We start from the raw sequence: 20,197 nt of genomic DNA, 5'->3' as shown, positions 1-20,197 counted from the left end.
AGCAGCTTTAGGATCAGGTAAATGGCTAACCACCAGTGAATAAGAATTAGGACTTGTTCTGTAGGCCCAAGGTGTGGAGTTGCTTACAAAGAAAACTGTCTTCCTATAATTTCCTCAAAATCTTCAGGGATGTTAAAAAACCCTCCCCAAAGTGCAAGATACTCAGATGATGTAATTCGTCTGGATTTCCTCAACAAGGTTTTTCTTGGCACAGTATAAGGGAAAAGAAATAGGAATAGGACTGGTCTCAGTACCAGCAAGAGAGAGAGGCTGTAGGAATAAGGGGCAGTACTCGAGGTGCCCCTTGGCAGTGTTTTGGGGTGTACAAAATTGCACCACAAAGAGGTGAGAGAGGACATGGACGAGATGGCAAGGGAAAAGTGCAGGAAACCCTCTGGGGTCAACAGCAGAGTACTCTGAACAGAAGAAAATGGAAAATATTTTATCTATTGCTGAAGTCTTATGGCTTGCAATTGTATTTCAGTAACTGAGTTAAGGAACCCTCAGCTGCAAAGGGCACAGCTAATCAGTGTAGGGAGCTGGCCAAAGCCGTCAAACAAAGGTGTAGCACCAAACAAACAGGGTATGGAAAAATACTGGAAACCATATCCTGTCACAGCAGAAATCAACTGGGGTTGCTGTGTTTGTTCTGCTTGCGTTAAGGGAGATAGCAGTGGGTTCAAAGAGGAGCACTGAAAGCCGTCAGTCATCAGGAGCGATTGCTCATGCAGGTAGAGATTAACTGAGGGGAACGGATTCAAGCCGCCTTTCCCATGGCCGGTCCTGTCTCTCCGTGCTGGCTCTGCCCATATCTGTCAGCCCAGTGAGGCGAAGTGGGGCACAGCCTGGGCATGGAGCACCCCATCCCACCCCTCCTGCCTTCCCTGTCATTTACTTCTTGTGTTCACAGAGTCGGTGTGCTCTGACGAAATGGGTGGTGCTCTGGGGACAGAGGCTTTGCCTTATCTTTCCGCAAGCTATTGCAAAACGTCAAGCTGCTGAGAAAGCGTGTAGCCTTGTTTGCAGAGTTTCTGCTCTGACAGCTCTGTTGTATCACGTCAGCAAGAGAAAACAGTAAATGTAATAGAAACAGTAGTTGTAATAAAAGGAAACTGCTATGGAGGGACTCTAGCAAAGGCTAACTCATTCAGATACAATGAAAGAATAAATATTTATACGCTTACATCAAAGTACAAATTATCTTCACCACCACCAAGACAAATTCCTTTTCTTAGGGACTTTGGCTTTGGCAGATGTCCTCTCACCAGTGCTCCTGTGCAAACCCAGTGTGCTGCTGCTTGCTGAGCAGGCGGGAGAGCACAGGGCTGCCTTCCCGGAGTGGCTGCAGCTGCAATGACAGTGCTTTGCAGCATCTGCATTCCCAGCTGCTTCATTTTTCTACAGCTTTCCATGACTTAGAGAACTGCTGAAGGGAAGGGTGCGCTGCTGGCAGAGCCGGGGTTGGACTGGCAGCAAAGCCTCCCCGTTGATCAGAAGCCAATGCAGCGTCACTGCCTTTCATTCCCTGTGTTCATGTACTAACTCTTAAGCACAAGGTCTGTATCTGTGGTAAAGCTGGGAGCTGTGGAATGTGTTCATGTTGCTGAACAGACCAGCTTGTTATGCTCCACAACGTCTGTGCGATGATTCTGTGCTCTCCCATCATACTGAGACCTCTCGAAGAGACTGAAACACGGATGAGCTTGGCTCCACCAGTGTCATACCTGGAGAGCAATGGAGTTAGCACAAACATAATCAAGCACCAAACCTGGGTATCCCAGGCTACACCAGCACAAACACTCACTGAGGACAGCCCAGCCCAGCCAGATATAGTGCTGCTTCTCATGCCAGGGGACACCTTTTCTTTGCTCAGAATAGTTTTTTTACTCATGGATAACCCGTGTTAGCTCATGCGGCACCAGACGAGCTCAGTATTACACCCTGTAATCTGCTCCATCTCCAGGCACGTATTTGAGGAAGTGTCTGGGACTCCCCTTCCACACGGGGCATCAATTTTTCCAGACAGATGAAAGTTAATGGCTACCATGATTCAGGCGAGTAATTCTTGTGAAACCAGCTCGGGGGATGTTGCCTAGCAAAACAAATTCTGTCAGCATAGTCCCATGCTGTGACGTGGTACCGAGTATGCCACACTATATATAAGAACCAGGAAGCAATCCAAGGGGATGGGCTCATTTTAGCTCTGCTGCAGACCATACACAGAATACAGTGATGCAGAAAACTATTCCTGGCTGCCTTTTCCAGCAAATGTAAGTATTTTTCCTTTTAAATTAAGTAAAAGCTAATACAACTTTATTACAGTCGGGATACTCAGTGGCAATCTGGGGTTCAGATTTGTTCCCCTCTTCTGTATATTGTTGACACAATTCCAGGAGGAATTTTAAAGGGAAGTACTTGGTTAAGAGCTGGAGGTATTTCCGTGTACCTCTCAGACTACAGTGGTGCACCAGTGACAAATGAGAAGTTATTATTAGCTGAAATTTATAAAGTGTCTCAGGAGAGCAATTTCTGTGGAGATAAAAACCAGTATGGCTGAATATGCAAAGTGCTGGTCCAGGAAACCTCTTGTGAGCCTGAACTGAGGTTTTGTCTGCATAAGGACTAAACATAAACTGTTTAGGTGTCACTGTCCATGCACAGTGATCCTCCTGCCGGTGACTGTAATGAATACCACAAGCAGATACTTCAAAACCTGTAAATAAACAGACAGATTGGCTTGGATTACTTTCTTCACCAATTCTGGCCATTCTGATAGGGTGGGAGCAGCTGCTCTGGAAACAGCCCCCTGTTCCCATTCCCACTCAGCCCCATCCCGGCATGATCCAGGCTGTGCATAGGAGGGACAGCCACCCTCCCTGCCTGTCCCTACCTGGGAGCAGGCAGAGGGAAGGGTACCCTCAAACCATCCTTAGAGCATGGCCAGCACTCCCTGCCCCCTGCCAAAGCCCTGTCCAAGGCTGCCCAGTGCTCAGAGGGTGTGCACTGCCAGATGCCAAACTGTGCTGGGGACCATTGGAGCACTCTCAAGACTGATGAGCAGAGCTCTAGCACCTGGGAACGCCTCCCAGCTCTGCTGAACTTACTAAAGCAGATGTATCCAAACAGCATTTGGGGCAAGCATCAGAAACTGGTATGCCCTTTTTCCTATCAAACATCTGCAACCACCTGTCTGTGATCTGTGAGCTTCTTCCTGATCCCTGCCCCTTGGTCCAGGGTGTCATCTGTTTTCCTACACTGTGCCCAGGTTCCTTAGGTAGCATGAAAAGCCTCTGCACCTCAGGATAACCTGTAGCCTGCTGATTGGGACACCCAGGAGAGATAAACATCTAAATCCCCTGTGGCGAAGGAGGAAATCAAACCTCGTTCTGCTACATTCTGGATGAGAGCTTTAGCCACAAAATTATAGTGTCAAAGGGGTGGAGAGAGGCAGGAGGGAGCCATGGCAATGCTCCTGTTTCCTGGGGCAGGTATGGCTTGAAAGGAAGGATACCACTGACACATCTCTAATAGATAGTAGGAAGGCATTTTCCATCCAGAAACTCCAGTTCCTTTCCAAAGTCCATTGGGGTGTTACGCAAAATGTTGGCAGCGTTAGGTAAAATGCTGATGTTTTCAAGAAGGGAAGACATGAAAAACACGCTGAGCTCCTTAGCATCCAGATGGGCTGCTTTGGGCCATCTCCTCTGGCTGTATCAGCTGCACAGCTTCCTTTTCTAGTGCTCATCATTAGAATCGCTTATGGGCTCATCACCAAGTCCTGGGGTGCAAGATAGGACCCAGTGCCCACAAGCTCAGAGAATGGCCGATACATTTTTGCTGTAATTCCAGCTATTAGTGTTTTCTTCCTTTCAAACCTCTAATGTAAAAAAAATAAATAAAAGGATGGAGAAAATGTATGAATGAGGCCCATTCTCTGGAGACATCTGGTTGTATCCACATGGCAAATTTCTGTTTGATTTAGTTTGTTTTCCAATGAAGTTTCAGTTTGACATTCTCCAGAGATGTAAAATCCCAAAGTTAATTTACTGCGCATTTTCCTCACTCATTCAGCTGCTCCAAGCAGCTTAGGTTTGTTTACTGCTCCTCATGTGGGGATCTCAGCCTCAAATTTAGCTGCAGCCCTGTGGCCCAGCATGTGGGTTTTCAGTGCACAGCAGCCTGAGCCAGGTTACATGTACTTGCCAGCATGTAATCCACAACAATTCACAGCAGTAATCAGTTGTAAAATGAGCAAAGATCTTTATCGAGGCATATAATTTCTCTCCTCAAAAATATGCTTAATGACAATAGACACAGAAATAGGCTGCAATAAAACAAATAATGATAGAACATTCTTCACGTACCTTTCCAGAGAAGTAGCTTGTTTGAATAACAAGATTCAACTGTCAACACCACAGCTTGGTTCTCTTCCACTTTTAGCTAGTGAGTTGTACAGGCTTTCACATTGTGGATTCAAATGGTTCCATTCCAATAAATATTAATTTCATTGATGCTATGTATAGAAACAAATGGTCAAACCAATACTCAGACATCAATGTTCAGAGGTTAAACCTCTTCTTCACCACTTCTTGCATCTTCAGCAGTGAGGCAAAGCCACTTCTTGGTAAGTGAGTATATACCAAAGGGGCCAGACCAGGACCAGTATCAAAGTCCCTTGAGTGCATGGAAAGAGCAGAAACCCTTGATTTCAGCAAGATTTTGCTTTCTAGGAAACCCTTGATTTCAGAAAGATTTTCTTTCTCTAGAAAATGCAGAATCATTTTCCCAGTTAATCATTGTGGAAAACTACAGCAAGACGAATTGTATCACAGCTCGGCTGATGTACAGGACTACAGTTTTCCTATCTCTTCCTCAAAGGATTCCACGAACAAGTTGGCTCAGATACTTAGAAAAAAAAAAGAGAAAAGGTGCGTGTGAATCTTGGATGAGTCAACCTGGTACAAATCGAGTCTCTACAAGCAATGGGAATCCCACCCTTAAAAAAGTTGGCTTGGTACTTTTCATGGGAATCACTCGGGTTTACCATTTTCCCATTGTCTCATCAAAATTAAAAAGCAGGTAAGGACTTAAGCAGCCATCTAGGCCTGCAGGGTGAGTGTACTGGAGAAGCTCTGTACAAACTCCAAGGTGCTCACATAAGTAATACCGAGAACTTGCATAAGGAGATAAGTGTGCAAATATGAATTGCTCCGTTTATTCACATCTCTGATCCCCTCAGTGTCCTTGAAACATTCTCAGCAACTGATGCCTTTCCTGAACAGTGGGCCTCTAAACTGGACACATGCTTCAGTCAAGACCTACCTTCTGCAGAATGAAACCAAAGACTCATCCCATGTGATCACAGGCGTTCCTCCTGTTTATTGCATTGCGAGATAGCATCTGCCTTCCCTGATACAGTTCCTGCTGACTCCACATGGGTGTTACCATCAACACAGTGTATTGATATCCACTTATGCCAGCATTGCTACCTGTGGCAGCCTTCCTCCTCCCCTGTCTTGCTCCCTCCTGCTGCTCACATGTTTGTTCTTCCTCTCACTCACTGTTAGGTAGGGACCTGTGCTTGTATGGATCTGAAACTGTAATTGCTGATCTGTGATAGCTGACTTAATAAGCAAACTTAATAAGCATGATCTCTATTCCTTATTGTAGTTAATGAAAGAGTACAAAATGTCAGATCTTTGCAGACTCCTACCTGATACATCATTCCTCTAATTTCTGATAATTAGCCCTTTCTTAGTATCCCATCCAGCTATGCACAACTTAATTGTAGTTCCATTTAGTCCACATTTCCTTAGCTTGCTCCTCTGTAAGAATGCCTCATAGAAAATTCATGATTTAACCAAGTTAGCCTTTTACTGGTCTCGTAACCTTATCCTACACAGGGATAGTTCACACTTGTACCTTCTGAATGCAACATTACACAAATTAAAGTAACACCTAAAAAATATCTGGGCACTTTACAAACTTCATTCCTGCTTAAGGTATGAGTATGTAAATGAAAGGACAGATCCTAAGCTGTTAGTCATCTCCAACCAATTCTTTATGTCATGCAAAGCTATAGTTGAAGTTGATGGATAGTTTGCAAGTATAGGAAATGAGTAGAGTCTTAGGATGCAACCCTGATTTATTAGATTACTTCAGCATGTTGATATGAAATGACTGTGATGCAAAATAGCTCAACTGAAGCTGCCCATTGGAATGTGAAGGACCCCCCCAGGCAGAAGCAGATTATTCAGGTACCTCCTTCCGCTGAATTTAAGGCAAAGGGACTGTTTGCAATCTTGTACAGGAGATAATGGTCAGATGAAGGTAACTTCCCACAGGTCTATAAACTATCCCTCAAATTCCAGGTCAGAACTCACAATTGGTTCATAAATATCCGACTGGATGCATTAGGAGATTCAACTGATCAGCAAACCGGAAATATAACAGTATAGCTCTCAGGTGGAAATGATAATATCTATATATATATCTATATATACTATCTCTAAAATCTATAGCTCTGTTAAGCCCAAGAAGGAAAATGATAGTGTCTGCCAAGAGACACCCCACCGGTGGGACAGCAAGTTGGTTTTAGGCTTTGTTAATGTTACTGAAGAAAAAGAAACTTAAACAGTACATTTTAGCAACAATGCTTGAAATGGCTTTTGGCTTTTAGTTTACTCCCAAAGAAATGTAGATATAAAATAAGAACATTAGAGAAATGCTTTAAATGGTGCCGTAGCTGAGGCTGAGCTCCTCCTGGACCAGTTTCCAGCCACATAGCAGCCTCGCAGCCCTAGGAAGCCCCACTCAGGCACTCAGATCCAAAAGCTCACAAGCACAGGGAGCTCCAGTGTGCATGGGGATGCTACCACCAACCACATCAAACCAGAGACCACATCCCTTTTTCAGCAAAACATAAAAAGCCCTGGGCCTCTGCAGCAAGCAGCTCTTTGCTTATGAAGCTGTAGGAGGGATTATGGAGCCCACCTTTTCCCCGGTAGCGCAGCATCTATACTTTACTGCCTATTTCCACAGTGTGCACAGGGATTCAATTTTATTTAGAAGCTACAGACAACATATGAATGTGTATGAAAGGTTGGGCTAATGACAGGAAAAGGAAATTAAATATGGCAATTCTCAACTACTGATTCAACTAGGACATCATTTGGGATAGCATTCCCTTTAGTTTATCACTTTGTGTTCCAGAATGAGTAATAAATATCTCATTTACCGTTCTACACAGCACAACTGGAAACAGTTTTCCTGCTGCAACACTAGAGAATGTATTCTTCATTCCCGAATTGATTCACAAAGGCAAGCTGAAAAAAACCTTGCATAATGAAAGTAGCCCCATTCTGAGCAATATTTTTCTGGTGTTAGTCCCGAGTCATTCCAGTTCCCTGCAGTGATCCCCATGTTAATTAGAATAAAATGCTATCACCTGGGTTTATATGAAATCTATTTAATAATTGATGCAGTCTGAGGATGTCACATACAGAACGCTTCTGGAGCTGCGTAACCAACCAATACCACAATAATGCTGGAGTGTGGCGGATGCCAGCATATGTCTGTACAAATGCAGGTACATAATAATTTGTCTGGAATCTATCCCACTAATTTTACATTTAATTACCCTTTTTATATGTATTCTAGGTGTTCCTCCCTTACGGGCATTTCTATGGAGAGAGACCACATGAAAGATCTCAGAAGATACCTGGTACTTAAATACATCCAATACCTTGTCCTGTCTTCTTCAAATGCTGTCAGCACATTTCTGGGCCTGCTGGGCAGTTTGTATGCAATAATCATCCTGCAGTCTGCAAAGGTTTCGTCAAAGTCCACTGCAGTTCTCATCTCGAGCCTAGCAAAGGCAGACGTGCTGGTTACTGTTAGCATCGTTTCTGAGATGCTTGTACGGACCTTGGGTGTCGGTATCTTATCTCCAGTGTTCACATCAGCTCTGCTGCAGAACCTCCTCAGTGCAAACACACACATCAGCTGCTTGCTGCTGAGCTGCGTTGCCTTTGAGGCTTATTTGATCACCTTCTTCGCCACAGAGTCTCGCCATTTCCGGACAGTGAAAAACGCCAGACTGACTTCCAGGATCATCTGGACCCTGGTGACTGCAGAGTGCGCCCTGTTCCAGGCAGATGACCTCCTGAAGGCCAGCAGCACTTCTGCTCTCCCCCACAGCCCATACGCCTTGTTGTTTCGCATCCCCAGCATGGCCGCAGCCCTTCTCAGATCCCTCAGTTACATCCTGGGGATTCTCTTAAGGATTGTCAATGTATACATCTACTACAAAATATTTTTTAGTGTGTCCAACAGATCTACACTAAAAACAAAGTAGTGGCTATTCCTCCGGGCAGCAGCACTGTGACACCCAACAGAAGACACTTCCATGCAGTTTCAAACTGTTGGTTTGAAAACTGCTCAATAACTAGCCCCAAGGCTCATGTTTCGGCACACCACGGAGTTTAAACCTTCCTGTTTCATGATGGTATTGAGCCTTGGCTATTCTGAAGAGCTTGGGGCTGAGGAGCCCCCTGGCACTGAAACACAGAAGAGTTGGGCTGTGGGTGCTTGTGTTGAGAGCCTTAGAGCACCACAGGTTTGCTTTGATTGTTTGTAATCTAGAGTTTATTCACTTTACAGGTGAAACAAATGACATTTCATAAATGGTTCTAGAAACTAAAGCAACCCAAGCATTTTTTGTATAAAATGGGTGCTTAGAGTCTTACTCAGGGATCTGCAGAGACAAGAGCTGCATGGTTGCATAGTGAAGACGTGATCTATGTCCTAAACCATCTCTAACTCATGTGACCCACCAGACTCAGCAGGTGGGACTGAGGGACAAGATGAGCACCAAGCTGATCTAGCCTAGCTGGATTTGTCTTGCAGGTGGCATCAGCCCTTCTGTGGGAATCTGCAGAACAGACACTGCCACACCTTGGTACATGCCTGGAGCTGTTATTGGGAGGTTGCTACCACAAAGTTGTAAATAGGTTATCTCACATCCCCCTTCAGATGTAAACCAGAGGTGGAAAACCAGAACGCAGTTGTTTGCTGCAGCCCTACAAGGCGGGAAGAGAATTTAATAAAACCCCATGTACTGTACCCAGAGGGGTCACCAGTGATTGCAGTGGCCATGGTTTTGGAGTCAGGGAAGTATGTGCTGTGGTTAGTGGTGCTGTTCCAGCTCACTTGGCAGTGGTGCACTAGACCAGGGCCATGGATGTCTCTCTGACTGCTGGGGCTCGTGTGGATGTATAACAGAGCTGTTACACAGCTGGTGATTCCTCTGGTCTCCTCAAAGCACTGTGAGGTTATCAGTAAAGTACTTCAGATACCTCAGACACTCCCCAACGCACAAGTGGATGTAGGCACTTACAACTACTCTTGTACTTTGCATGGGAGATGGCCTCCAGTTTCAGTAAAAGACTGATTTACAGATACTGAACTTCTGTTGTACTGCAGTCCAAAGTCCATAGAAGGTGGAAAGAAAAGTAAAGTAAGCCAAGCCTCCTTCCCTCCATGATGCTTTCAGGCCTTCAATACACCTTGCCAGCTTGAACATCACAATAACCTCTGCCTTTTTGAGAAGAGAAAGGATGTGGGGCACAAAACCCAAACTTGATGAATTTCAGCTCTAACCTTCCCTCCTTCAGCCTGCACTAGGTCCTCACTCTCAAACTGGTACCAGCAAATGCCTGACATGCTCCAGTGGTAGCAGTTGCTTGGCAGTTGGACTATTAGAGCTGAAAATTGGAGCTGTAACCTCTTTCCCAAGTGGCCTGTAGTCCAAAGTGATCCTTTGGACAGCACAAGAGCTGTCAAGTGATGATCATACTTCACAAACCCAAGGCAAACAACAAGCACAGAGGAATTTCCTGCTCTTTGCTCTGCTCGCCAGCCAGTGTCTGAATTTCGCAATCACACTGTTTGTAGTTGGTCTCAGAAGCGTTTTCCTCTTTCACCGGATGAACTTGACCGAAAGGCAACACCCAAGAAAGGGGCAGTGAAACCGGATGCACCCATCATGCTGCTGCGGGAGAACCTCCTCTCCCCCCGGCTGTCTTCATTGCAACCAGTCTAAATGACACTAAGCAGGGTTTTTACATGTCAGATAAAGTGAGCACCGTTTCAGTGAAGGGCAAATATCCCGGTCCCAGGAGCATGCATCTTACAGTGGGATCTCCAAAATCGCTCAAGTGCATTATTTCCTGACATGGACTTCAAAGAAAATATTTTTTACATGACTGTACCTGGTTTAATATCTCCAGAGTTGTCTTAGAGACTCTTCCTGCTTCCTTTCCTCCTTCTTTTGTGTTCCTTCATGATCCTTACTACACTGCCTGGGAAAAGGCTGAATTGTTGCTTGTCAAAAATCAATCAATACTAATGAGAATGTACTTGGCTGGCTCTAAGAGATGAAAATACTGAGCTCTTACCTGCAACTGCTAAAACCTCAAAAAATATTCTGACCTCTTTGACTGCAGCAATACACTTCAAAAATATGAATATTGTTATTATTGTCTGAATTCACGGGAGTTTTCTGCCCAAGTGCAGTTATTTATGATCAGTATCTCAGTGTTGGAGATGCTGTGGGCAATGCAAGGCCAGAAGCAAGTGAAGAGTGCATGGCAGTGCTTCTTATCAGACCGAAAGGCAACGCTGATAAGGGATGGTTATCCCATAAAAACAGACCAGAAATGTAATCAAGTCACTTAAAAAACCTTTGATGCACGTTGCCTAAACAAGGAGGATTCCTTCTGAAAGAAGGATGTCTAGTAACTTGATGCACTGTGGTACAGTGTTCTTTTTCTGGAAGCCACTTTCAGGAGAGATGAAATGCTGCTTGAAGTTCTGTTATTAATAAAACTTCTTTTTTTTTTTAAAGTGTGTGCATTAGTTATTACAAATGTGTAATTTTTCTGAGGATCTGCTACACTCCGGCTCCTATGGAAGCCCATGCAGATGGCTCAGTGCTCATGAATGGACCAGAACTGTGGTTGGTACACAAGGCATACAGGGTTTTTAATCTTTGAATTCACCCCTTGGCTTATGAATTTTTCTGCCTGATTATCCTGACAAATGCCTCTGCCCTCAGGACAATCCTTTTATTTAAGAAATTACTGAAAGAAAACAGTGAGCATGACTTGGCTTAAACAGCAGGCACATAAAAAGAATGGAGCCTACAGCAAAATACAGCAGGTATTTACTTGTATCTAGAGATGAGGATGCTGCATACTGCGGTGGAGCAGCACCAAGCTGTGTGTTTATGAGTGGGTCATACCGTGGGTCATACCTTCTTCTGCTCTCTTGCCTATGGTGACATGGGGACACAGAGCTTTTAGCAACTCTTTTAGTGAAGTACTGTATGGTTAATAGTTTGATATAGCTTTTTAACTAGTCCCTGTGCAAATGGGTCCCTGTGTAGCACTTTGGAAGCTCTCCTGGCTCCCAGTGGGTCATACGGGACGTGAGAGACCAAAAATGCTGCCTGAGTAGCAAGCAAAGTGAGATGCTGAGTGGGAAAGAAGGAAGGTGGGGTCATTTCTCAGGTTGTTGCTTAGTGTCCTTGCTCATAGGTCATTCCCCCATCTGGTTTGGGGGAGTTGGATCCCCATCAAGTCCTCCAGCTTTCCCAGGCAGGCAGACAGGTGATTACTGTGTAACAGCAACAGGAAGCCCTTTCCTGATCACTGTAGTTTGTTTTATTTTTAAAGGTTTAAGTCATTCTTTTTCTCTCTAGATATATTGGTAATGATTAATGAATCAGTTATTGCAGGGGATTCATCACCTGGATGCCTTCTCTGTGCCTAATAAAATTGCACAGCCACTTCAGCATCAGTCATTGTAGTATTTAAATCAAACCAACAGGGCTGTGGTGCAGAAAAGTGAGGGAACAGAGCACAAGACGACACTGACTTCTGAAGGTAGAGAGTCCATCAACTGTACTGAGATGCCAGCAAGGCGCCTGCAGTGCTTGAAAGCTGTCCTAACAACCCGGCTCCCCCATATGCAATGGCAAGGGAATGATTAACACTTTGCAGCCCTGGTTTGACAAAGATGGGGACAAAATGGAGTTACTAGAAGGTGTTGATTAGAGCTGGATATTGGTGATTAGGAGCATGGGCATCCTGAATGTGGTGAGCCTCATAGTCTCACACCACCAGGGCGCTCTCCTGCATATCAGGTTTTGAGCTCCACTGGAAACCGGGCAGTGTTCCTACATCTTCATGACAAAATAGAAGATTCTGTTACACTACTGGTTTTCAATGAAAAACCTTGACAGAAAATACCCTGCAGACAGCTCACCTGTGCCCTGCTGCACTGTGCCTTTCCTATTTGCCTTCTCAATCTTACCTCAAGACCTTTGGGATAGGACACATTTACAGAATGAGTTTATCTTACTGTCTTCCAGCACCAGGATATGTCTTTCAGCTGGGCTGTGAGGTTAAGCTTTGAATGACACCACACACTTGTTTCTAATGTCTTTTGGGCACCAAAGGCATTGTTATTCTAACATTCAGAAACAACCAAAATTCACATACTCTGGAAAAAGTGAATCATTTAATACAAGACACTGCACAAAATGATGACTAAACAGAGCTGAGACTCTCACACTGTGCAAGATGAGAGCTCAAGAAATTTCTTCTCAGTCCTGCATGACTCATTTCTGTAGAATGAATGAGCATTTTACTAACGGTAAGCAATCTAGCAACCAAAATGGTGTTAGTTTATGTTGCTCCTATAACACTCCCCATCAAAATGATGGTTATCAGCCAGACTAAACTTGCTATGAGTCCCAAAACGTTGTGTTGGGTACTTCTTCGTAACAGTTTTTATGTTCTGGGAAGTCACTGATGGAGATCTATGACAAAAATACTAATAAAACTAGGTTATCTATATAGCCTGGTAGGAAAAATCCTGGCTCTTTCCAGAGCTGGGTGACCTGTTCTCCTGCTGCTTGCTCTTGCACGTGCTAAGAACCACTGAACTCCCTGCTGACCTTTCCTATTCAAAACCTGAGGATTATGAACATAGAAACAAGTAATCCCATAGCCCTGTGACGGTTTAAAGCATCTTCTAACTACACATTCCTCTGAAAGGCAAATGAACCCCCAAAGAGTCTTCAACAATAAAAGCATAAAATAAAGAAAAATCCCCAAAGCCTAGGGGCTGTCCCCATTCCGCAATAGTAACCATGGACCCCCATAACCATGGCTGCTCCCATTACTTTGGTTGCTGTGTCTCCACCTTGATGGACTGGCAAGAAAAATCCCAGGAAGGTGGAAACCAGGCTGCTGGGGACTTCCTCAGGGGTCTGATTTGTCTCTGATTTCAGTGACTGTGAATCAGGTCTGGACTGGAGCTTAAGGCTCCCCCCATCTGACATAGTTTGAGGGAAGAGAGGTTACCAAGTTGCGTCACAGCCTCACCAAAGCTAAGACAGGCGGAAAATGCAATGTTAGGTATTACATTTGCTTAGCTGAGATGTACAGATAAGACGATTATCCTTTCACAGCCAAAGTTAGAAAGACTTTTATGAGCAAACTTTTAGACCACATTTGACTCCTTAGATGGCAGAGGGACACAGAGAAAACTCAAACGACAGAGAGATCTGTCAGCAATGACAGATTGCTGCATCAAGAAGTGCAGCATCTCTTGATCAGATCAAGCAAGCTGATGCATCCTTGTATCTCCTGTCCTAAATCTAAGCAGTGAAAGCAAATTACTGTTACACATCACCAGCAGTTTGTCCCTACCACTCCCAATTTTGGTCAGCTTCTCAAATGCAGAGAAAACTTACACAGGATGATAAAACAGATAAATAGAAAGCATTTCCTTTCCCCTGTCAGCAGAAAGCCCAGGAAGCTTGAAGATCCAGGGTCTACTCATGGTTTCAGTAAACAGCTCATGGTTGCTGAGAGGGGAGACCTTTCTCCTGTCACCCAGGGCTGAAGAGCTGCTTTGTGCACACCCTGCAGTGATGAGTTGAAACAAATCCCCAAGAGGCTGAAGTAACCTTTGGCTTTTCCCTGTGTTGGTACAACCTCTGCTGCACACAGCAGCCCACACTGTGAACCACCCACCGCTAGCAACGCTTCTGAGAGTGGGCAGGTTTTCAGGGCAGCAGTCAGGCTCAGAGGGATGGAGATGCTCCACAGGGATGTCCTGTGCTCCAGGGCCAGTGCTGGGGCAGCAGATCATCTTATTGAGAGACCTGCATAGCTGGAATCCCCAGAGCACTTTGCAGTCAGTGACAGAGCTTCTATTCCCTTTGTTTGCATCCTGATATGAAATTCCACAGTTGTTAAAAGCAATTTTTTTCACTTGAACTGTGATTCCCTGAGAGATCCGGGCTGGTTCATGAACCAGCACAGCTGACCCTGCACATAGCTGTGGCTGCAAGTCAGGCTGCTCTTGGTGAAGAGTTCACAGAGCCTGCCAAGAGCTTGGAGCTATTCTCTGCACCAAAATACTACAGCACTTCTTCCCCTGGTTTCATGGGCACTGCAGACCCTGCTGTTCCTTTGGGCATCTGAGGAAGCCCAGTCCATCCTCTCTCTAATCATGCGAAGTAATGCATGTGATCAGCTCAAGGGCTATCTTTGGTTCAAGTTCTCTTTTTCAATACCTGCCAGGCAGCATAAAATAAACTGTAAGGCATGCCCTAGCCCCGGTGGGTGGAGGTGTGAAATCTTCCCCAAACCCTTCATCCTCTGCTGGCTGAGCACCCTGAGCCTTTGTGGCCCTATCTCTTTGTCTCATAATACCAAGAAACAACAGTGCTCCTGAAGCCATGAGCAGAGAAGCATCTCCAGCACGCAGCTCCCAAGGGAGCGGAGCAGCACAGCCCTCCTGCTGGGGTGCCAGCACTAAGGAGACCTTGTGCTTGTGATTTTTCCCTTCTCAGTTGCTCTGAGCAGGTGATTTCTGTCCATTCAGTCCAATAGGTCCCAGCAAACTTTGCCTCTTGGAAGAAAACTGGTTTATATTTCAATGCCTTTATGTGTGTGTCACTCAGGAATCACATCACTGCAGTAGTACTGTGTGAGCAGAGAGTTGGAATAAAAGAAATTTCAGAGTAGATATACGATGGTGCACAAAGAGGGAAATTTCTAGGTCATGGGAACGACCAGAACAGCTAAAATATGTATCCTGAGGCTAAACAGCATGTTTGCATCACTTAATTATTAAGGCAAGAACGAAACCTTTCTCATGATTTTGCTGGGAAGCCTCTTCCAAAGAAAGTTTGATGATGACCCAAGCAGCCGTTTCTGAGAAGGAAAACACAGAAAGCATTTTTCTACAACCAGGTCATCTTCTGGGAGTCTGTTTTCTTAAGCATTAATGATCCAGATGAAGGACTTTAAATTAGACCTCACACAACTGACATGAACAGGTTGAACTGAAGAGCAGGTTTTGTTCCTTGTATTAAATAATGCTGCTATAAGGCATTGAGTTGTCTTGGAAAATGGGGCTATTTTGATATCAATGCCTCAAAACTATGGAAAATGAGGAGCAACTGGGTTCTTTCTAATAGATACTGGCTCCATTTTCTTAAATTCAAAGAAATTTCTCCAAATTGCGTTTAAAATAGCTTTGAGGGTGTTTTGTAATGAAATCGGGTGCTTTTGAAAGTGAAGAAGATACTTGGGCACCGCGGCTCTGGACTGGGAGCAGACAGCAGCGCAGGGTGCTTGCTCCAAAGGCAGGCAGCAAAGCCCTTTGCAGGGTGCATGGAGGGAGCACATCCCGCATCGTGGTTTCTGGCTCTGCACACTCGTTTCTCTTTCGCTGGGGGAATCACCGCGCTCCTTTGCGCATCGTGCCCTCTGCTGGGAAAGCAGCGGCTTCGCCCAGGCAAAAAGAAGATCCTGGTTTGCTGTGGCAGATGCTGCAGCACGGAGTGATGCTGGGAGGAGGCAGCTGCAGACCGGGTCTCGTAACAGCACCTTTCACCTGCCACCCCAGGCCTCTGCCACCCCAAGCCCTGGGTGTGGGAGCTCTCCCTTGCATGCTGCAAGATCTCACTGGGAGTGATTTTCTGCTCCTTCACCCCCACGATCATTTGAGTTAGAGCAAGCAATTACATTACTATAGAGCCACTGCTGGAGAATAAATCTGTCCCACTTAGACTGTGGTAAACAAACACTGATAGTCATGGAAATTAATACTGAACATGGACAGGCACATACTTTGATCTAGACTCCTCCTTTTTTAAACTTTTAGCCCAAATGTGGGTTCATTTTCTGCTGCTTGCATTTGCTTTCTGACTTTTGGTATTTGTGAGCCTCTTCCAGTTCTCCAAGAACAAAAGGGGAACCCCAAGGGGAAAAGGGCAAGGACAATAAAGCACAACTTCTACAGAAGAAAGTTTTTTTTTAAAGCAAATCCAAAAGTATTAGAATCACAGAATGGGTGAAAGGGTTAGAAAGGACCTTAAGATCATCCAGCTCCAACCCCCTGCCATGGGCAGGACACCTTCCACTAGAGCAGGTTGCTCCAAGCCGCATCCAACCTGGCCTTGAACACTGCCAGGGATGGGGCAGCCACAGCTTCCTTGGGCAACCTATGCCAGTGTCAGTATTAGAACTTTGCTTCTTAAAACCTGCATTTTGTTGTATCTCCTACATTTTAATGCTCTTTGAGAGTATTCAGCTCCCCCATCTAATGACAGGAAGTTCAAATGATTAGGAAATTAATATACAGGAAATAGCTGAAAATCAAGTTGTGTTATTATTGTTTTAAATCAATGTGCATTACTTGCAAAAGACCTAGATCATGAAACTTTAGTAGCTGAAAGCACGCATGTTCTGTTTCGTGATGCGTGAGCTTATGTTTAACTATCAAGGCTTGCACAGTACCACGGCTGACTGCAACTTCGCTGGAGTTTTCAGAGAAAAGCTGAATTTTCAACTAAACAAAGCCCTGCATAATTTAAATATATATATTTTTTTCTCTTTTCATCTGGAAACTGAAAACAAAAGTTGCCCCCTAAGAAAAGAATCACTGCATCACAGGATCCTGATTCTAGTTGCCAAATGAGTTTTTTCATTCCCCAAAATTCCCTCTCCTCAGACTATTTTTCTCAAAATGTCTTTTCCACAGGGAATAGAGTCCCTCTTTGCTCCCATAAAGGTGACCTCCAGGACCGTGATTAACCACCTCCCTGCACACAGCCTTCTGCCAAAGCCATCAACACAGCCAAACCCCCACCAACCAGCGTCAGAATATTAGTGCTGGGGAAATGATCAGTAACAGGTGTTTGCAGGAAAAAATAAAGCACAGAGTTTATATCTCTTGTGATGAATGAACATTACACACCACAGGGAAGACAGGAGCATCCTGTCCAGCTCTGCTCACCTGAGGAGGCCACGCTGGAGCAGTGGCAGGTAGCTCATCACATAGTGTAGGTGTGCGCATACTGGGTACTCGGAGCAAGTAGTCAGCACTAGGACAGACCTAACCAGTTTGTAGGAGGTTTATGTGAATCCTCACCTTGCTTTTGCAAGGGGTGCGAACCCATGAGCAATGTGGGTCATGCGGTCAGGGCATGGACTGTCAAAGCTCCACTGTGACATATGGTTTTCAATTTAACAGGAGCTTACCAGGGTATCAGATGACGCCGTGACTTGGAAGTCACCCCACAGCTTGATGTGCGCAAGAAAAGCACTCGATTCCAGCTGCATGACCCAGCACCCCCAACATCCTGCACATACATCTTCCAATAATCAGGGGAAAAACAGATTGCAGGTACAGATGTGGCACCAGGAGCCCGAGCCCTGACAGCTGGGCAGTGCACTCAGGCACACAGGGCTGAGAGGATGCAGCAGGGATGCGGACGGTCCATACCCAATCGAATCACTGCGGGGTGAGTGATGCTCCCAGCTGCCAGCACTGGTCCCCTCCAGCCACCATGCTGTGTGAGGGTAACAGCTTCTCACCTCATACAACAGATGACTTAATTTCATGGCATTTTGGGGTTCGTTTCATGTTTAGCACTATTTGTTTGTGTGTTTTAATCCTGCTTGGTGCAGGCTCAGCCCTGCAGCGAGGCAGCTGCCTGCTGAGGCTGGTGCCAGCATGGATGGTCGGAGAGGGAGCGCAGGCATTGCTGTCCCTGTTAGGGGTTTAGCTAGCAATGCTTTTGTCCAAAACATTATTTGTTTGCCTTCTCCACCTATTTGTCTTAGAGGAATGAGATGCAATTAAAGCTTAACTCAGGGCTTTGGGATAATTCCCAAAGATGGGAACAGCATGCACTCACTCCTGTCAGATTTCATGTGCTGGTAGATTGTGTAGTAAAGCAATAAACAGTGTGTGTGAAACAGCACAGTGTTTGAGTCCACAGCAAATCATTTCTGTCCTCACAGCAGCTTACCAGGAAGGAAAGACAGGCCCAGGGCTGTGCAGAACCGACCCGTCACAGGTGTGAGAGCATCTGAGCAGAGGCTTAGGCTGGTCTGATGGTGCTGGTCAGCACCCAGTGGGGATGTGCCTGTGAGACGCAGGCAGTCCAGCACCATCAGCACTCTGGGAAGGATTTTCAATCTCATTATGTAAACCCTGCCAGATGCCTGGTCTAGAAGGTGACAGGGCTATGAAGAGGCTGGCTCTTGCCTTGACCCGTGTTTCGGAACACTGTGTCTCCCGGCGCTGCTCAGTCAGACAGTCAGTGTGTCAGCACTGCTTGATGCGTTGCTTCGTGTATTTCCACCTCTTATGGCAATAAGACAATTATGCAGCAAAAGTCCTTGTGCCAAGGGCCCATCTGAGCTGGTTACAACGCATTTGCACCTTGCAACGCTCTCCTGGTTGCAGCCTTTGTGCATCTGGGAGCAGGCTCTGGGCTGCCTTCCGTGACACTCAGCTCCACGGGCTCCTCCACCGGACGCTGCTGAACTGCAGCCCCTCTTGCAGCTTGCATGCTGCCCGTCTTGCTGGGCCTGCGTTGGGATTCCTCCGGTTCTTGGTAACATGGGGCTGTTTCACAGGATTGGTGTTTCCCAACAATACAACTCACGGCATCAGTGCACCAAGGGACACAGCCTGGTGTTTGGTAAAGCTGAGCCCCTTCCGTTTGCTGTAGCAGCACATGAATGATTTCCAATAGTTCAAACAGGAGATGTGACAGACTATACATTTCGGTTCTCCTTTTTCCTTCCCTCTGATCTCCGTGTTTTCCTGGACAGGCACCCAAACCAGAAGCATCTGTTTCTCCTTTCAGTGTCAGCAGTGTAAATAAAGCGTATTTGCGATGTTTGGATTTCATAAACATATTGTTTTTGGCTTTTCTTTGCATATGGCGTGGAGCTTCGCTGCAGAGCTGGACAGACCGATGAGTGTGGCTCTGATCTGTGGCCAGGCACACAGAAGTCTGTTTACAGAGACGGGTAACCATTGGGAAGTGTTGGACCCTGCCGGTCATTTACAGGAACTGTAATTTACCCTGGCCCTGTGCTGAACCAGCTCCTGTAACAGCAGCTGCTGGAGGGGCGATGGAGCTCGCTGGGGTACCGGCACCCCAAGGCCAGCGGCCACCCATCGCCTTTCCACCCTGCTCCAACCTCGGTGGTGCTGGGCTGCCTCCACCCACACACTCACCAGCTCAAATCATGCTTGCTGCCACGGTGGGGAGCCAGCATCCCTCTGCAATGGTGGTTTGCCTGCGAGTCCCAGTGTGGGCTAAATCCTTCCTGGTGCTCAGAAATGATTACGTGGGGCTCTGCTGCAAGGGGCTGCCTCCTCCCTGGTTTTGGGTAGAGTCAACCAAGCACCTTGAGGTTTTAAAATTCAGGACAGATACATAAACAGAGGAGGCAGCGAATGATTATTTGAATCCTATTTTAGTTGTTCTTTTTCAGCAGTGCAGTAGGAATACTTATCCACTGCAGCTTCACTGGGGTGAGCAGGGCTAACCAGCTCACTTTTCCCAAAGAGGATTTGTAACGAGACATGCTCTGGCCTTGAGAACAAGGAAAGCAGGCATCTTCCTTGTAAACACAGCAGCACAGTGGTTTGCTGGAATTCACCCCAGAACAGGAAAAACCCCTCAGGTTAAGAGGTCACACCATAAGCAGATACTGTACCATAGTTTACATTTTCAGATCTACAAACACGCATAAACACACCAGATTTTCCTTTGCCTGCTGGCATTCCTAGCGTGAATACAGGCAGA

The 20,197-nt window shown here is 45.8% G+C and overlaps 1 protein-coding gene across 1 annotated transcript; it reads left to right on the top strand.

The window, feature by feature from the left end:
- The first annotated feature begins 1,867 nt into the window (after positions 1-1,867).
- Positions 1,868-9,107, top strand: LOC133216913 (uncharacterized). The gene is made up of 2 exons (XM_061362012.1): positions 1,868-2,270; positions 7,660-9,107. Exons 1-2 carry the CDS (start codon positions 2,233-2,235, stop codon positions 8,354-8,356), a joined length of 735 nt encoding a protein of 244 aa, XP_061217996.1. The 5' UTR covers positions 1,868-2,232; the 3' UTR covers positions 8,357-9,107.
- The last annotated feature ends 11,090 nt before the right edge of the window (positions 9,108-20,197 follow it).

Source organism: Neopsephotus bourkii, unplaced genomic scaffold, assembly GCF_033783945.1.
Source record: "Neopsephotus bourkii isolate Nb327-2 ecotype Australia unplaced genomic scaffold, CSIRO-AGI_Nbou_v1 NB_1067, whole genome shotgun sequence".
NCBI lineage: Eukaryota > Metazoa > Chordata > Aves > Psittaciformes > Psittacidae > Neopsephotus > Neopsephotus bourkii.
Note: the sequence above shows the minus strand (reverse complement) of the source record. Positions and strands in the feature narration are given on the sequence as shown.